General features: G+C 35.1%; 1 protein-coding gene across 5 annotated transcripts in view; it reads right to left on the bottom strand.

Moving 5' to 3' along the window:
* Positions 1-18,287, bottom strand: part of LOC121314365 (catenin delta-2-like) — a 300,617-nt gene that overhangs the window by 49,606 nt on the left and 232,724 nt on the right. For all 5 annotated transcript variants that reach the window (XM_041247536.1, XM_041247532.1, XM_041247533.1 and 2 more), the window contains 3 exons: positions 13,970-14,087; positions 11,451-11,636; positions 1,124-1,291 (listed from right to left, as the gene is read on the bottom strand). In XM_041247536.1, the coding sequence (XP_041103470.1) occupies positions 1,124-1,291; positions 11,451-11,636; positions 13,970-14,087 (472 nt within the window). The remainder of the gene's footprint in view (positions 1-1,123; positions 1,292-11,450; positions 11,637-13,969; positions 14,088-18,287) is intronic.

Raw genomic sequence — 18,287 nt, 5'->3', positions numbered from 1 at the left:
GTGTATCATACATCTTAAAGCCTTGACTGGGTAATTCAATCAATAATCTTACTTCAAAGCTATCACATTTTGGCCTTTCAGCCGGGGAAGCCAGGAGGTCTATCGAGCTTCAGAAGGTCTTTCTGAGGATTATACATTTTTAGGAGCTGAGGAGAATGCAGTCTTTTGACTTCGAAAATCCAGCTGAACTCTCTTGTATCAACTCACAGAGGTGAAATGGACCCTTCCGACACAGGAATGTGATTAATGTGTATTCTTTATGTAATGCAAGATGCCAATGAGCCAATTTCGGGCATCTGTTGCTGGTGGCAGGTAGCACAGATGACAAACTATACTTTTACTAAAAAAGAGAATTTCACATGTATTGTATATACCAACAGCTGGAGATATTTCATTTGACATATCATTTAAGAATCAAACACCTCAATATTTCAGCAACAAAATCTTTGGTTCTCGCACAAACAAAACCTACGGCAACATGTTTAGTCTGCTCAAAGCATGGCAAAAGAACAGTTAACAAATTGTATGCATGTTGAATGCTATTTTCATAACTGTGCTGTTTGTTTTTGTGTTTGTGAAAAAGGATGAATAATCTATTTTTTTGTTGTAGTACTTTGTCATCATGAAACCTCTTAATGGGCAACTGGAATATGGATTGGTTGTCAAAAAGTAATCAAAAGGCTAAAATCAATTCTGGAGATGCAGAATCCATTATAACTTTTTAGATTTTCCAATCAATCCAATGTGTTTATAAGGACATTGCTGAGTTAAAGGCAACAACACAACAGAATGGAACTTTCAGATAGTTATTTTGTCTACATATGTAGAACCTGTGTGCTTTATAAACAGACACTGTACAACTGCACCATTGAGAAACCATAAAAATGCAGACTACAGGGTGAAATGCAGCAACTACTTTATACATGTGTAGTTTTTGGTAAGTATAATCTAAAATGACCTTGCATTTCTAATGGGGGTGTAGTGGTGGAATAGCTCAGTCAGTAGCACCAAACTCAGGCCATCACGCACCCCAATATAGGGCCCAATCAAACATTTGTTTTTATGCATCATCAAACCAAGAAGCTAGCACACAAGTAGAAAGACGAGGTGATGATTTTCTTACCTTCCAGCTTCCTGCTGCCAGATTCTGTAAAGCTCCTGCTGCCCCTTCCAATGTGTCAGGATTGGAGCATTCTGACAAAAGCGTGAGGTAGGGTTTGACTATTGAAGGGTGCCACAACATCTGGATCCCTTTCGGGGGGTCGGCAGACTCTGGGAGAACACCGTCCCACTATGAAATAAACAGATTCATCATCACTTACTGTACTTCTTAATAACACAGAAAATATAATTGTATTTTATTTTAATACAAGACAACACTAAAGAATGAGAAATTGCTGTTGCTTCTTGGTGAAATATAATTTACTGTGCTGTTAAAAATATGTATAGCCTGAACAAGAGTAAAAAGCAAGCAAATAACCAAAAGATCTTCAAAACAGCAAAAGGGGAACTAATGGTAATGCTACTAATGTTAATAAGAGATAAATACAGTCCGCACTATAAGTCCCTTAACCTTTAGCAATCTTTTGAATCTGTGTCTTCCCTACTGTAGTAAAGTCATATAATTTTTGGCCATGCAGTTCCAGTGCACAGTATAGAAATTAGACCATTCCAGTTAGAAAGGCTGTACTCTGGAGAAGAATAATACCCCCACTGTACAATGCACTAGTAAGACCTCATCTTGAATATTGTGTGCAGTTCTGGTCACCTCGCTATAAAAAAGATATTGCTGCTCTAGAAAGAGTGCAAAGAAGAGCAACCAGAATTATTCCGGGCTTAAAAGGCATGTCATATGCAGACAGGCTAAAAGAATTGAATCTGTTCAGTCTTGAACAAAGAAGACTACGTGGCGACCTAATTCAAGCATTCAAAATTCTAAAAGGTATTGACAGTGTCGACCCAAGGGACTTTTTCAGCCTGAAAAAAGAAACAAGGACCAGGGGTCACAAATGGAGTTTAGAAAAAGGGGCATTCAGAACAGAAAATAGGAGGCACTTTTTTACACAGAGAATTGTGAGGGTCTGGAATCAACTCCCCAGTAATGTTGTTGAAGCTGACACCCTGGGATCCTTCAAGAAGCTGCTTGATGAGATTTTGGGATCAATAGGCTACTAACAACCAAACGAGCAAGATGGGCCGAATGGCCTCCTCTCGTTTGTAAACTTTCTTATGTTCTTATGTTCTCAAATGAGTATAATGTACCTTTACTGTTCTACAGATGGGGTGATTAAATCCTTTTCATACAGTGTATGCAAAAACATTGGATTCCTGTCAACACTACACTATTGTTTTGTTTTTTCCTCCCGATTGCATGCATGGTTCCTTTTTAAGCTGCCATCAAACATGTGGTCAAATTATTTTTTAACCCTTCTCTCCATCAGATCTACAAATGCATTTTGATTCTGGAAAGCCCTGCGTCCTGCTGGTCTTCCAGTTCCCTGACATGGACTACCCATATTACATATATATAGATCACAGCTGAACATAACATGACTTGAAGCGTCTCGATTTCATCAGACAAATCGCAAGCGAGATTTACAGACTATTGTAATAAACTTTTAATCACAGTCTCATATTCACAGGAAATGTAGGGCCCACTGGTCTCTCATGTGTGGATTAGCTTTACACTGAGTTAGTTGCACAGATTTAGCATCACAATAAAAGTCATTCACAGCACAGAAAAACAAACAATGTCAGGTCAGGTCGAAAAAGGATCACAGGAAGAAAGATCTGTGCCTACAAAAGCATAGCATTTAGTCTCAATTGTTTCAGTACTGCTGCATTGCTTTCTGGCAGAGGTACTCCTTAATATACCGGTTCTGTACAGTAAAGCAACTATTGCAATGTAATTTTTTAAGCGTGGAATGACAAACTATTCCGGCTTGCTTACTTTCACTGAGGCCACAAAAATAAAATAAAATTTAAAAAAAAATACAAAAAATCAAGGAAAATTGTCTATAGGTAAAGAGTTTTCATTATAATGCAAAAAAAAAAAACCACATTTGAAAGAGGAATGACTTATGTTCTTGCAGGAAGGCTACATCTTAAGGTTTTACAAAGTGCTGCTTATATCCTCAGGGTGAGGAATATTATAATTCTATTGCCTTTCAATACCTAATTAAAACCTAGTAGCTACAGTCATAAAAGATGAATTTCTCAAATGCACTTGTTTTAACCAGTGTAAGGCTCAAAATTGATATATTATTCTTGTGTTCACTGTGTGACCTACTTTGTCTACGGATTACTCCCATACTGCACATCTATTGATTAGACACACAGAATCCTCTTCTATTGTTCTTTTAAATTATTCTGCATGCATGTAATTATGGTTTGAGGTGCCATTGGGAAAACATGAGTGTCCATTAGTTTTTTGTGTTTGATAATAATGCCATCATCATTTGGAAAAGAAAGGTCTTCTTTTTCACTGGTGGTGTTTTAGTTCCCTCTAGGTGATTTAGAGATGATGCAGATTGAAAGATCCCAATGACATCAGCAAGAACCTGCATTTAAATTCACTGAAAATGCACAATATTTTTGTTTAAATCTTAGTTACATTACATATTATATCCTCTGTATAGCACCACCCTCTAAACCAAACACAACATGTCAACCTGATAAGATATACACACTGTCTCTGAAAATTATGCGGAACAACTAAAGCAAGCCTGAACAAAACCTTGTACTGTAAGATGCAGAATTCCTTATACAAGCTTTCACTTAACTTAATGAACTCATACAATGAATGATACATACACACAGTAGAACAATACAGTATGAGTTCCTACAGGACCCAGATCATACATGATAAAAACTGAAGTTAAAAAAAAAAAAAATAATAAAAAAGTGCCATAATTAGAATATTATTATAATGATCTCAAATTCCAGTTTAAATACTTTTTAAATTTTTTTTTTTTTTAAAAGAAAAACAACATCTACAGTGGAATTCATCTTCTGTCTTAGCTTCAAAACATGTCTGTCCGTGTTTTTTTTTAAAATTGTACTGCAGTAAAACTAAGCCAGCACAAAGATCTTTGTGTGAAAGAATCAGAATCAGTGTAAATGTATCAGTTTTATGTTTATATATATTAAAAGTGTGGGGGTCAGAAGGTCACAGCTCAACATATTGGGTTGAGTAACTGCAGTTTGTTTTTTTAACAAGTCTTGCCATGCTAAGCATTTGTATACAGATAGTTACAGTATCTTTTATTGAAGTATTTCACATTGATCATAATTATCTGTAGTTGAATTAAAATGCTGCAAGGGATCAGTAGGAAGGTCGAACGTATACTGTTAAAAAAGGCTAAAAAATAAAACTATGAGGGTTGTAGGACAAATCAGTGTAATAACTAGAATTCTAATGCAGATAGGCATCTGTGAGGGGGGTACACACTGCCCCTGTGTTGATTGTATTATTATTATTTAAATGTATTTATTTGCACCGTTGTTATAGGTCGGCGGAGAAGGGTTAATTGCTTCCATTGCCAAATAAATTCACATGTAGAATGTGCCTGAGATACAACTGAATGATTGACAAGCAGTCAAGCTCAGGCACAACTGCATTAAAAGAGGCAGGAAGCTCTCGGTCAGGTTTGGGGTTGTTCAGAGGTGGAACCTAAAAAGTAAGAACTGAAAATATAAATACAATTGCTACTCATGCTGGATCATTTTAAATACAAGTTTGTTTCGGTCACCACATCCTGGGAATTTGAAAGCATCCCTGTCTAAACAGCTTTTAAATATGTACACATACCAACTGCTCTTACAAATGCTCCCAACATGATCCTGTTTTGTGTAAAACCAGCATTAAAGTTTGCAACAAAATACACAAGTAATCCTTGTATTAAAGGTATAAAATACTGTCCATTCAATTTCATTGACCTTTTTTTTTGTGTACGAGAAGATATAATATTCCATTGAATCTCTCTTTTCCCATCATGTAATTATATCTTTCACAAACAGACTGAGAGATTAAGATGGAGTGAACTGGTTTCAGTTGCTTGTAGGAATAGCTTTCAGTCAATTACGGCTGATAAATACGGACTCCCCTGAAGAAAAACTGCAACCTTATTTTGCAAACAGGGATCCATTCCGCATTGACTAATGATTTAAGACTATACAGAACACGCTGCCTCCGCAAGGCCCAGCTGTCCTCTTTAAATGCCCAACTAATTACTTCACAGTGTGTCCAAGAATAGCTGTTTGGAAACTCCATTAGATTACTGATATCATAGTACTAGCTACAATTCAGTATTTAAAGTCAGCTTTTATGCTTTTGAATCACCTGCTTACCAGTACAAGCAAATGACCAATTATATGCCGCAGTATACATCTTTTCTGTACAAGTAATACCTTTTATTAGGTGAAAAAATTACTTGTGTGTATTTTTTGCTAAATCTGACTGACACCTTTGTTTCTTGAGTTAATCTTTCACTCAGTAGGCAGAAGTTCCATAATTAAGGGTTTACTGCAGTAAGGTACTGCAGAAAGCATTGCAAGTGTAGAAAAGTATACTGGAATCTTGGTAATTTATAGGAAAGCAAAGTGAATATGGTAAACCATTGATAAACTACTGGTAAACTACACTCAATTTACAGTAATCATGTGGGATTGGTAGAATCCCATGCTTCTGTATATTATCCTGCTGAAATCTACGCATTATTATTAAAATATAAGAAACAAATCAATACGGAGATATCCAAGATTCCTTTTAGTCTGTGAACACTACATGAATATTGACTCATCCAACTATTAAAATCTAATATCCTGTACAAAACCCCCCACAAAACTATAAAATGCCACTCGCTTTTTGGAGATGTTCATATTGAAAGCTCAGTATTATTTAGAGCTGAGGTAAAGGTAGACAGGGTCGACTCTACTACGTTTATGACATTTCAGTGACATTCAGTGACAGCAAATTTGCTTGACCTTCATTTGAATGCGTCTCTCTTTATTTCTTCAGGCTCATATAAATGTAGCCATCTGAATATATGATGCATCTCTAGGAGGCATGAAATTACATTTCTCCAAGGCCTTCGCAGTGCATAGATTGACATTCACGCATTCGAAAGGTAACATTTTTTAAACCCAGTTATTTCCTTCATTGTGGCTCAATAATACTTTAAGTGCATTACATCTTTATTTGCTGATATAACACCAGTCAATATGAATCTGTCAGTGTCAGTTTGCAATTTCTGAGCTTTACACATGCTGTACAGTATGGCCACAATCTGTACAAATACAAAATGCAGACATTTTCAAGCGGTCTATATTTACAAAGCATTTACCTCTCATTTCTTTGTAAAGTTAATTAAGAAAATTACAGAACAAATACAAACAACTATGTAGGAGTTCTTAAAGTAATTCTTTTTAAAAAATATTTTTTACATTAACACTTTGTTTTCTTTTTAGGGAAAAAAATGTCTTAGAACAGCGGTAAATGCTTTGTGAGTATCACATGCTCTGACCTCTGCACAGGGCCAGGTTTGTCTAGGCAGTTTGAGTCTGATGTAATTCCTCATTGCATTTCCTTTGCTCCTCTCCCTTCACTTGTCTTGCCAACGTATCCTTTTCCCACTGGAAAGTTAAAGTTATTAAACAAGCTTGGGAAAAAAAAATAAAACTTGTATCAAATTTTATAATAATAAATAAATAATAACCATTTCCCTGGCCTGCTTTCCTGAATAGATACCACACACAATGAGTTCCTTGGGTAAAGATATGCACACTAACTTCCTAATGTATTTATTTATTTAAATCTGTTAAAGGAAACCAGGGTTTTAAATACTGCTGTACATTATTACAGTGCAGTATATATTATAACTACATTAATATACAGTCTACACCACTTTATCGGGACCCCTCAGGAGAAGTAAAAATATCTATATTGGCTGTCCCAATTAAAAGAGAGGCATCTGAGATGACTTTAGTCACCCTTGTTTCTAAATGAAAATAAAAAGAATGAAATAACATCACATTATGATTAAATGTTAACTGCAGAATTTAAAATAGGAGTCAAATGTGATTTTATTCCTAAACAAAATGAATCGCTGTTTTTTATTTCTGCATGAAATGAAAATAATGAAATCACATCTTATATAAGAATGTGAGACCACTGCGATGTTGACATGCTAACTTTCTTTGCAACAGCAACCTGAGAAACCACAGGAAACTCCAGCTATTGTATTTCAAGAGATCGACGTGGTTTACACAATTTACACAAGCCACAGCGTAATCACGTACTCACTGCATTGTGCTACGTGACCCTGTCTTGCTATGAAAAGGCTTTAAATGGGCTGTGAATATCCGACAAAACTGGCTCCAAGAAAAAAAGCAGACCTCTTACAATTAGTGTAGTTTGTAAGGACGAGTTGAACAGAATTTCTTGTCAATTTTGTATGGCAGAGTGGGGCACCACTGTGTCTGCTGGTTTAAATTCCAACTGAGTTTTCAATTACTTAATTAAACCTTTAATTGAACTAATAATGTGCTTAATTTGACCTAAAAGGTTACCGATTTCTAGTTACTTATAACATTGTATCGTTAACTTGAAATCTCTGACTGTTTAAAAACTGAAAACAATGGTCTAATTAAGCTATTAACAGTTCAATTAAGCGTTCAATTAAGTAATTCATTCAGAGCATGTTTTTTCAAACTTCACAATATCTGGCAATGTTCAAGTGAACATTTATTTAAAAAAATCACTGATCTATAATTAAAGTTAATTAAAGTTGTATCAGATTTCTTCAATGTCATTTATTTAAGTTTAAATATGTACATCCATTGATGAAGTAGTAAACTAGTAAGTAACATGTAATTGATATGCTTACATTATTTATTTAATACACAGTGTAATCAATATTATTGTTTATGAATAAACTGATGTTAATTTATTCAAATAAAACAATTTTAAACAAATGTTGTTTTGTTTTTACTGGAACTATTTTCTTGTGCGTAGTGATATTTACTGTTATTGGAAATATTTAATTTGCTGTATTTATTTAAAAAGTAAATACATCTAATAATTGTATAATCACTTTGTAATAGTATTAAGGCACTCCAGGTTGACATGCTATAAAAGCACATGGTTATATCATGTCAATCCATCCCCTGTCGTGCCTAACACATAGTCTACTAGATATTTTTTAATTAATAATCTATTTGAATGGTACTTCGTTAAAACAATTTAGGACTTAAAGGTAGCTTTAATACTGAAACTTACATAAATATATGAACCTGCACTCAAATCCTAATTAAAAAATAAAAAAAAAGTTAATTGTACTTTTTTCTTTTGTATGTTTTACCAACAGTTCACAAACCATGTTTGCTTTTCTATTCGGGGTACCTGAAATGAACAACAGCTCAGTGAAAGCAGATTTTTTTTTTTTTTTTTACTATTGAGGTATTATTTGGCAATTGGAAATACAGACAACACAACATTGTCCAGCGCTGGAATAATGAAGCCTGAGTGAAGGCTACCAGACCACAAATGGAATTGTGAGCAAACCGCATTAATCTTGGAATAATGAGGAAAGCGTTTGTATTCATTAAAAACTTATGTGTCGTAACTTCACGTAAGAAAACTAACAGAAAAACGTATTTATTTTGTTTTAACATATCCATTTACAAATAGCAACCCACAGAGGGTTTTACCATCTTGTTGTGTTACATAAAAGTACCTACACTCTTTGTTTTCAAACACACTTTCCCTTGACAAATGTATGTTAAACATGTAGAAACATTGGGAATTTGGCTCTTTTGAGTAGATTTAAATACCGGTACCCTCAATCTTAACATTTATCTTTTTTTTTGTATCTGCTGTAATAATAATAAAAACCCTATAATTTAAACACCAATTATGTTAAGTAAAATGTTATTTACTGTGTAATTACATAAACCAGTTTATTTTTATTTACTTACCAAGGTCTGTTTTGCTGATCTACGCAGCTACCCTTAAACTCATAAAACCTAATCTACTGAGGATATATTACAATTTAGTTGTATTGTATTTAGGGATGTTAACAAGTACATCAGTAGTGCAAATACAACACAATACATTTAGAAATGTAGAGTTCTTGTCAAATCACTTGGAAAAAAGCACAGCCATGTCCCAGATAGTCAGTGACACCGGACAAGAACTGGCATTTCATCGGCACGTTTGGCTCTCTATCACTGTTGGCGACCCTTCATTGTGCCAGTACTGGGCAGCAGTTGTTACCATTGTTCAAGAACAGTACACTCAGCAGTATCAGGCCACTCTGGAAAAGCATTAATTTTCACTTTGATTTTTTTTTCTGCAGGTACGCCCACTAAAAGGGTATCTGTGTTCAATGCAATTTTTAAGTCTGTGACTGCAGATAATAATAATAATAATAATAATAATAATAATAATAATAATAATAATAATGTTGGCATAAGGTTGGCATGTCCGTCACTTGGGGAGCTGGTGTTTGACGCTCATCTTTTCAAAATACAATATGTGTGTGATGAGCCTCTCCTGCTGTTCTACAGAGAAACAGCTTTAACATACCCCTCAGAGACGTCTCTCTCAGGCTACAGGCTGAACTTCAGGTAAGTTGTACTCTCACAAAATATTAATTAGCGTTTAAATTTCCTAAAATATATACTTAATTAATTTAAGTTTAAGCAGGTTTTAATCTTTATTTCTTTCTCATGTATGATAAATTTGTTTAGCAAAACAGAAAATAAATAAATAGCTTGTACCTCCATTAACTTTGTAAGAAACTTTATACCCCTTACACACAGATCAGTTATAATGGCTCTGAACCAGTGTAGTGTTATTTTCAGGTCTGTGGTAAAAAGTGGTACACAACACACTGTGCTTGCTCACACATGCCTAAGAACTGCCGCTACGAAAGCAGGGAAGCACCCATTCAAATCTGATACGTTATGCTGTTTTCGGTCTTTTACATCTCTTTTTTTAATGAATTGATCGTATTTTTCCACCATTAAGAAAACAGTATGCAAATATTTATCATATGCATTGTACATTTTTTTTTACTTCTGCAACTTTGTCTTGTTCATCGTGAATTGTTTTTTTCTTTTTTGAGAAATTTATTGTCTGTTTCCAGTTTAAGCTTGCAAAAAAACAACATACAATTAATGGTAAATGTACCTCTGTTTGACTATAGGAAAAGACCCATCAGATCGCAATTGATTGCACATGTACCAAAATCTGACAGTGTACCACTTTCTGACATTACACAGGTCAAGTTTTAGTACGCGTACCACATTCTGAACCATGGCACTGATGCGGCATTTTGGTCTGTGTGAATTACCTATATCGTCACAGCGTCTTCAAATTTTATGCCGTCTTTGAACCACTTCATGAGGTGGTTCAAAGATGGCACTGAACCATCATAACTGCCTGTGTGAAATGCTATGCTGGCACTGAAGTGCTATAGTGGGCATGGATTGAAAGTCAACATCTCACATGACTGTATACCGGACGCAGTTGTTCAGCCAGATACTCAAAAGTTTCTCTTCCCAATGTTTTTTCCACTCACTATCCGAAAATCTTGGGAGTGTTTGATTGCAAAATACATCACCATGTTGGTGTTCCATTACCCAAGTTTAGTGTTCACATGTGCGTCCTTTATATATGCAAATACCAGCATCCACCGTATTTTTGCTGCTTTTGCCTGAAGAGCTGGACTCTCTTTTAAATATATTGTATCGCCTTCTTTGCAATAAAATAAACGACCTACATTGTGCCTCAAGCGGCTGCAATTTGGCACGTAACAGATTGTTACATGTATAATATAACTAAAAATGAAAAGCAAACAAAATGCAGCCAAATGTACTTGTTTTGTTTTGCATTTTGTTTTGTGATTTTGTTTGGTTTCTGTTGAGTGGCGGGTTTGGAAGTTGTACTCACATGATCTCTTTGGCTGTGTGAAAGGGTTATTATGGTATTATACCGGCATAGATTGTGCAATTTCGTGCTGTGCGAATGGGTATTTAAAAAATAATTTGAAATGGCTCTGAGATGGCTCAGTAGCAGCATTTGTATGTGAAAGGGGTATTAGTCAAGTAGATAAATGTTTTGGCAAAACAATTTCATCAGTGTAACAGTCCATCTAACAAGGCAGCTTTTCCAGGCAATTGGGAATCTCTTTGTTAAGAGATTTTTTTTTTTTATTGAATTTGCAATCAGACATTAACAGGAGTTGCTATTTTCAAAGATAACATTTCAAACAGAAAACCTGAATAGGCTTTGTGTGTTTGTGGTTTGGTAATGTGGTTGTATTCATTTCCAGTAATGAAAAGAATTAATTGTAGCCAAATTAATAATGATCTGCCGAGGACCTTCTCCCCTACACAGTAGCTACAAAACAGTGTTAATTGCTCACAGGTGTAGACAGATCCCCCACCTGATCTTGGGACTTCTTTTTCTTCTTCTTCTTTCCCCAGCAGCCTGAGCTCTCCGTGTCCTTGCCATTGGCATCCCCACAAAGCAATCCATCAAGCTCATCCGTCCCCATCTGCTGTCCCTGAGATGTTTCCACAGCTAGCCGATATGAGAGGTTCCTCAAGATACAGACAGAGTTTTCAATGGTCTGAAAAATAAAATAAAAGATAAATACTAACAAATAAAAATGGTTCCTTGATATATCTCCTTAATGCAATAAATAACAAAATAACCAGTTGCTGTGGTAAAGATAAATAAACTTTTGGAATGTATGCAGTGTTAGGTGAAATAATTAAAATTCAATCCTAAGGTAGGTGTTTTATAAAAATACCAGTTTTCATGCCTGTTGAAACTTCTCATAATTCCAGAGATTTATTTTAAATCTGCCAGGTTTTTAATTTGAAAAAAAGGGAAATGGTTTTTAATAAAATAAAACAGCATTTAGTGCAAATTAATAATTCAGCATTAACTGAATGCAAAGAAACCACATCTATATGTGCACAGTATGTTGTAAGTTTACATTTACAGTGTTGCATGGTTGACCCTGACATTTAAATTATAAAACTTATTGTGAGGCTATTTAACTAAGTATCAGTTGAGTCAATTGTGCATATTGATTGAATATATACTTCACAGATATGCCAAATAGAGTGCCTTTATTCTACAGTAGATACCCTTTAAAATAGCACAACCTGGTTCAATTAACTACTGCCACACAGGCAGATTTTAAGCAAGAATATCTTCTGATTTTACTTCCTTATATCATCACACATCTAACATGCCAGCAGTGGTGATGGCAGTTGTCTAACATGACACATAGCAATTGTATGGTGGTTTAGAGCATATAAATTATAGTATCCTTTGAAGGAGTTTAAACAGACAACAAAATGGCAAATACTTTTTTTGCCAGAGGCAGCATATTGACAAATAAGGGTATAAAACAAACAGGTCAGAAGAAGAATGAGCCAGCGAAAGGTATGTGACATAATTCAGCAATTAAAGCAGAGTGATTTGTCCACGTCCTTCAAATATCCTACACCATGCATTTAACCAAACAAGCTGGCCAAGGGGTCCTGTCGGCAGTTAACCTGAAGGAGTATTACTGAAATAGACCTTTTGGAAAAGAAAGCACTAAATGAGGAACGAGGTCAATAAGCTTGGAAATCACTGATCACAGGTAATTAGTAAGATATATATGTTAATGCCACAGGTCATAAACTGAGAATTAATGTGAGGTTGTCTCTAAAGACTGTCTCTGAAGAGTAATGGAGGAGGAAACACTTCTGGATGTAGACCAGTTGCACTTGTTGCAATTTTTGTTGCTGCTTATAATTGTCAAGTACGAACATATTACCGTGAAAGATAATTCTCAGTGTGGCTTCTTCAGGGGTATCAGAAATTATATTACTAGCATTTTAGCTTGAATGGATGTTTTATTAAGACTTGTTCATAAGGCAGAGGAATAAAAAATGAAATACATAATTGGCTCATGATTAGTCAAATCTGTGAGGGTCCCCTGTAATTTTTGCTTGAGTCTGGTGCTGATCAAGGGTATGGGATTAAGACAGTACTGAAACCTGAGAAGGGTTGAGAATAGTGTTATACAGCAGTTAGCTGTGGACCACAGAGAACAGCAGAGTGTAACAGATCTTAACAATTGTGACTACACCAAGTGGCCTTAAGGGAAGGATAAGGAATTTGGCTTCTTGCCTTAGGCTTTGTAGTACGCTTAAATAAAAGTGTCCTTGAGTGTGGAGCTCGGAATTTTTAACACAATATATACGACTGCAGCTTTTTTTCTTTTTTTTCTTGACAAACCATGAACCTAGGTATCTTGTCAGGGGCAAGATTATATTACACTGCCAACACTGTAGGAAAAAATAAAGTAGAATATGTAGCAAATGCAGATAATAAAATTGCTCATCAACTATTCATTTCACACATTAACAGCTTGAAACAAAGACGTCTGTGACGTGTGCAAGTCATATTGCTAATTGACTAGCTTTCTGATTCCCAGGAGTTGCAAAATAATCCCCTAATGAACCAGTGGAAATCAGATTTCTTGAAGTCTACAAAAAAAAAAAAAAAACACCCGTGGTGTCAAAGTGGGGAATACTTTTACTGTGACAGTACAAAAATGATGAAAGATTGCACTCTGTGAAGCCTGTTAATAGAATTGCAAAATGACCACTTACAGTTGACCTGCTTTGCCCCCATCCCCCCACCCCCCTCATAAACATTCCATTCTTATTACTGTGAAAATAAAACAGCATCCTTATTTGGAATGTGAAATTGTAAAGACTACGACTATTAAATTATGATTAAATAATGCCATTCTGGGGACAGTCTTAGCAACCTTGAAAGTGCAACCAACCTCAAATCTGTTTATTTGTTTTTAAGTCTGCCATTTTTCTGTTGGTGTACTGCTCTGCTTTATTACAATCCGGTAATGGGAGAAGAAAAAGAAATACAAAGTCAGACCTTGCTATCAATCTCGCTGCTCCCAAGAGCAGACTGAATCACGTATAGCAATGCATCAGTGAGTCCATCACACTCCCTCATTCTCCTGCGTGCCTCTTCTCCAGCAGAACTGACATTCCTGAAACACAAGCAGCAACAGAGTCAAGGCCACTGTACTTCTTACCTTCATTGTGACAATGCACACTGCCAATGCATCTTACCCAGACAGCGTGGGAGGTAAAATGGAGCACCGTCACTCCAAAAAAGCCAGCATTACAGTATACAGTATGTTAAATGCTACAGGCTAGTACAGGCAGCAAGCTCAAGAACACTAAGTGAATAATTATGTTTGTGCCCAATTATTTTACACCAGTTTTTCCCCCCACAATTTACAGCGTGTAATTATGTTACATTATTGCTGTAATCCTGACAATAGCTCAGGAGAAGTGAAGGTCAGTGGGCTTCCCCCAATTCCACGACCAACCTAATTGCCTGACTGTATGACTCACCCTGCAAACAGAGCAGATCAGGTGAGCTAAATAATTATTGCTAGTGTATAATTGCTAATTAAAAATGTTAGGAAACATTCTAATATGATTCAAATTTGATTAGATCACCACCAATATGGGTGTAGGTGTAGTTTTGAATCTGGGGCCTTTGAAAAGTAAATTACCTGCTACATAGTAAAAAAAATAAATAAAAAAATCTCCTTGAAATAATAAAGCATTATTTCATCATAAGAATCCTTATCAATATAAAGCATATTATTCAGTGTGATAATGTCTTTGTAAAATGTTTCACAGTCTTTTTGAATTATTTTATCAAATCTTTCAATTACTGTGTGTGGAATAAAAACCTCTTCAATATTTATTTTAAGATATGCGTGGTCACAGGAGGGTCTTTAACTGCATCATGTAAAGTTTTCTTGTTATGCTTTTTTTAATCCCTTGGCTGGGCTACATAAACAATTTCTAAAAATGAAATTAAAAAAAGACGAATAAAAACAGAAGTTGTAGATTACATTATTTCAAAAATGCACTCGAAAGTATTGAACAAAACAACATCACGTTTTGTCTTCAAGGAAAGTAGCTCATTTGACCAGTGTTATATTGCATTGAGAAGATCTTGGTCTTTCATTCATTTGTATGATTAATTATGTAGCTGGAGACTGAGCTTATCCACTGAGCAAGCTAAGGATCACACAAGCGGTGTGGCAGTGTGGACATCCTCACGTTACTCTGTGAACATGCTTCAAGCTAACACCAACCTTACACACACCTTTAGCTGGTACAGATACATCTTTCATTCATTTAAAAACTTCTCATTCTTCAAGACGTAACTATTTGCACAGCAGATTGCAATGTTTTTTTTTTTTTTTTTTTTCATAATTCACTGTAGAATCTTTAAAAGGTGAACATAATAAAACAATTTAACATTTACTGTTTATTAGGTAACTTTGGACTACTTAGGAATATTTATTATTTATAATAATTCTACAGAAATGTATCAATTTTGAATGTGACAGTGCTACTTGTCCCTGCTTTAATACATTTGTTTAATCATGAAATATCTTGAAATAGCTATTTTTAGACCATGAAATATCGTGACATTTTTTACTGTGAAAAATACACAGGAAACATCTTTTTGTTATATCAACACACATTTAAAAAGTATACTTGTAAAACTCTAAACAAACTATTTAAAATGTTTAGGAATAAAATACATGTAAAATGGACCTCTTTTTAACTTTCTAGTCTGAGGTATAAGTCAGATAGAATGGTGTTACAAAACCCTTATTCTCATCAAGCTTTGTAAATCAGGTGATTTTAATAATAACAGAAATGGGCTACAACTGCACGCCCACATTAGATGTTGCAGAACCTGGATGTTGCATTCACCCAAACTTTATAAAAATAAATAAATAAAAATTCAAAACTGCATGTGTTTTCCATGGATTACTACCAGTATGGTTATTTTAAACTACAAACTATATAGGTACTGCTATAGCAAATGGCAGAATTATTTTATGCCTGTCAAGTGACAAAGTAATTGTGGTCACTACCTGTCACAATGCATTCCAATTATAACAAGTATTCCCAAATCTGGAATCAACCGAGGGAAAAGAAATCAATGGCAGGAGAAGACCTCCTAAAACTTCACAAGCCACCTTGCCCAAACGGATATCTAAAAGAGATATACAAATGAATGTACTCCATCAGCTTTACTTAAAGTCCTGCTGACGCTACAGTACATCACATTCAGTGCACACACCATTGTACAGACATTTTTTTCATTACAAGGGCTGTCAGGGAGCGCTACTTACAGCCAGAAGATCCATATTGGGTATGAGGTTGACAGGCTGTTGAATGCTGACTGACTAGGTCTTTGAATTTAATTTGGATAAGGTTACAAGAAGATCAAATTCACCATGAACAGTAAAATCCCTGAGCAGATACTTTAATACGAAGACCTCAAAAAAATAAAAGGACACACAAAAAAATGCTTTTTTAAATTGCTTCACTGTTGTTCAATGGCTGTTTACATTTTCCAAATAATAATTAATTTGTGTATCTAATTGTGCTCTACATGATAATGGCATATGTTTAGAGTTTCCCACAGCTTTTCTACTTTCCTTTAAAAAAAACAATTGATACCTGTTAAGCCTTTCGTGTATCTCAATTACACATTACAATTGTACTGCTTTGTCTATAGATTCCTTTTCTGATATGGGCATTTAAACCTAAATGCTTTATGAAGACAGTCAAGTGAAAAAACAGCTCTTGTGGAGGACTATTGTTCTCTTCTTATACACAGCTTCATTAAATATTTTTATGACCCTAGAATATTGATGACAGGGTTTTGACCATTGAGCAAATTCTGTCAGTAAATTGGCACTGCATCAAAATGATAGTTGAATAAATAAAGTGCTACAATATTGTAATTACAGCACATGTTCACGCTTTTGATATTAGAGCTGCTCTGTGTACAGGGAGGGAAGCTGTCATGGAAGAACAATGCAATCTTAACTAATGCAGTGCTTGTCTGTTTCATGTTAGATGATGCGTTTTACAGGCTTCACAATGCAGGATGCTGAACCATCCTCTGGTGTATTTACCATGATTAGAAATGCAGCGTATGCCTTTGCTTTATTAAGTATCTTCCACCTTGTTTAATATGCACAGTTTACTTGCCATGAGAAACGTGATTAATGAATTTGCATTGTAGTTTGCAGTTTCTCACTATATTTCCCCTACTGCCACGACAATTGGTTTAAAAAAAAACAAATAAATCCATAAACAAACACAGATTTTAACTGGCTTCTCACTAGAATCCTAGTTGTTATTGTCCAATACATGTATTAGAGACAAGTCTGTCGTGAGCTATGATGGGTTTACATATTACTGAATTAAAATGTGGAACCACCATTCTCAGCATGATTGTTCACATTTTTCATGGCCCATTAAAACTGCGTTTTAAGAAATGGCAGTTGCTTAGAAGAACGCCGCCGCTCAGGCCAGGCTGTCTGTCATATGATGAGCCCTTGTTAATCTGCATGCAGCTTTGATGAGCCCTTGTTAATCTGCACGCAGCTTTGATGAGCCCTTGTTAATCTGCACGCAGCTTTGATGAGCCCTTGTTAATCTGCACGCAGCTTTGATGAGCCCTTGTTAATCTGCTTTGATGAGCCCTTGTTAATCTGCACGCAGCTTTGATGAGCCCTTGTTAATCTGCATGCAGCTTTGATGCCTCTTTATCATGATAACAGTGGCCAAAATAAACCCTCAGACAATCTGTGCTGCTCTTGAGGGGGTCTGGCAGAGTGTTTTTGTTTTGTTTTTTTTTTTCAATGAAAAATCCCTATAAAATGAGACTGCTGGTTAAATCAATCAGTTGGTCCTACTATCAAATTAGCGACGTCCATTATTTAGTCATGGAGAGTTTGGAGTATTACAAAATATTCTTAGAAATATCTTGCTGTGCTAGTTTGGTCCTTTAGGTAGTGTTTTTTTTTTCAGTAATATTCATATTTTCTTGCTAAGATAATATCCATATCAAATAACTTACTGAACTGTATAACCCAGCTACACAGACTATGAAAAGCCTAATGATTCACAAGACATTGTTTGAGACACTCTAATATCTGAAAAAAAAAAAAATCTATCCATGATGTCCCTTATCTGCCGCATGCATATATATATATATATATATATATATATATATATATATATATACACACTTGTCATCTGAGTTATTTTTTTTTACTTAGTATTTAAAAACCCTCATTATAATACTGTTTATCAGTGTCAATAAAGTGATTTTGGTGTGACTGGAATAAACC

Source organism: Polyodon spathula, chromosome 4 (assembly GCF_017654505.1).
Source record: "Polyodon spathula isolate WHYD16114869_AA chromosome 4, ASM1765450v1, whole genome shotgun sequence".
Lineage (NCBI taxonomy): Eukaryota > Metazoa > Chordata > Actinopteri > Acipenseriformes > Polyodontidae > Polyodon > Polyodon spathula.
This window is presented reverse-complemented; position numbering and strand designations above follow the sequence as displayed.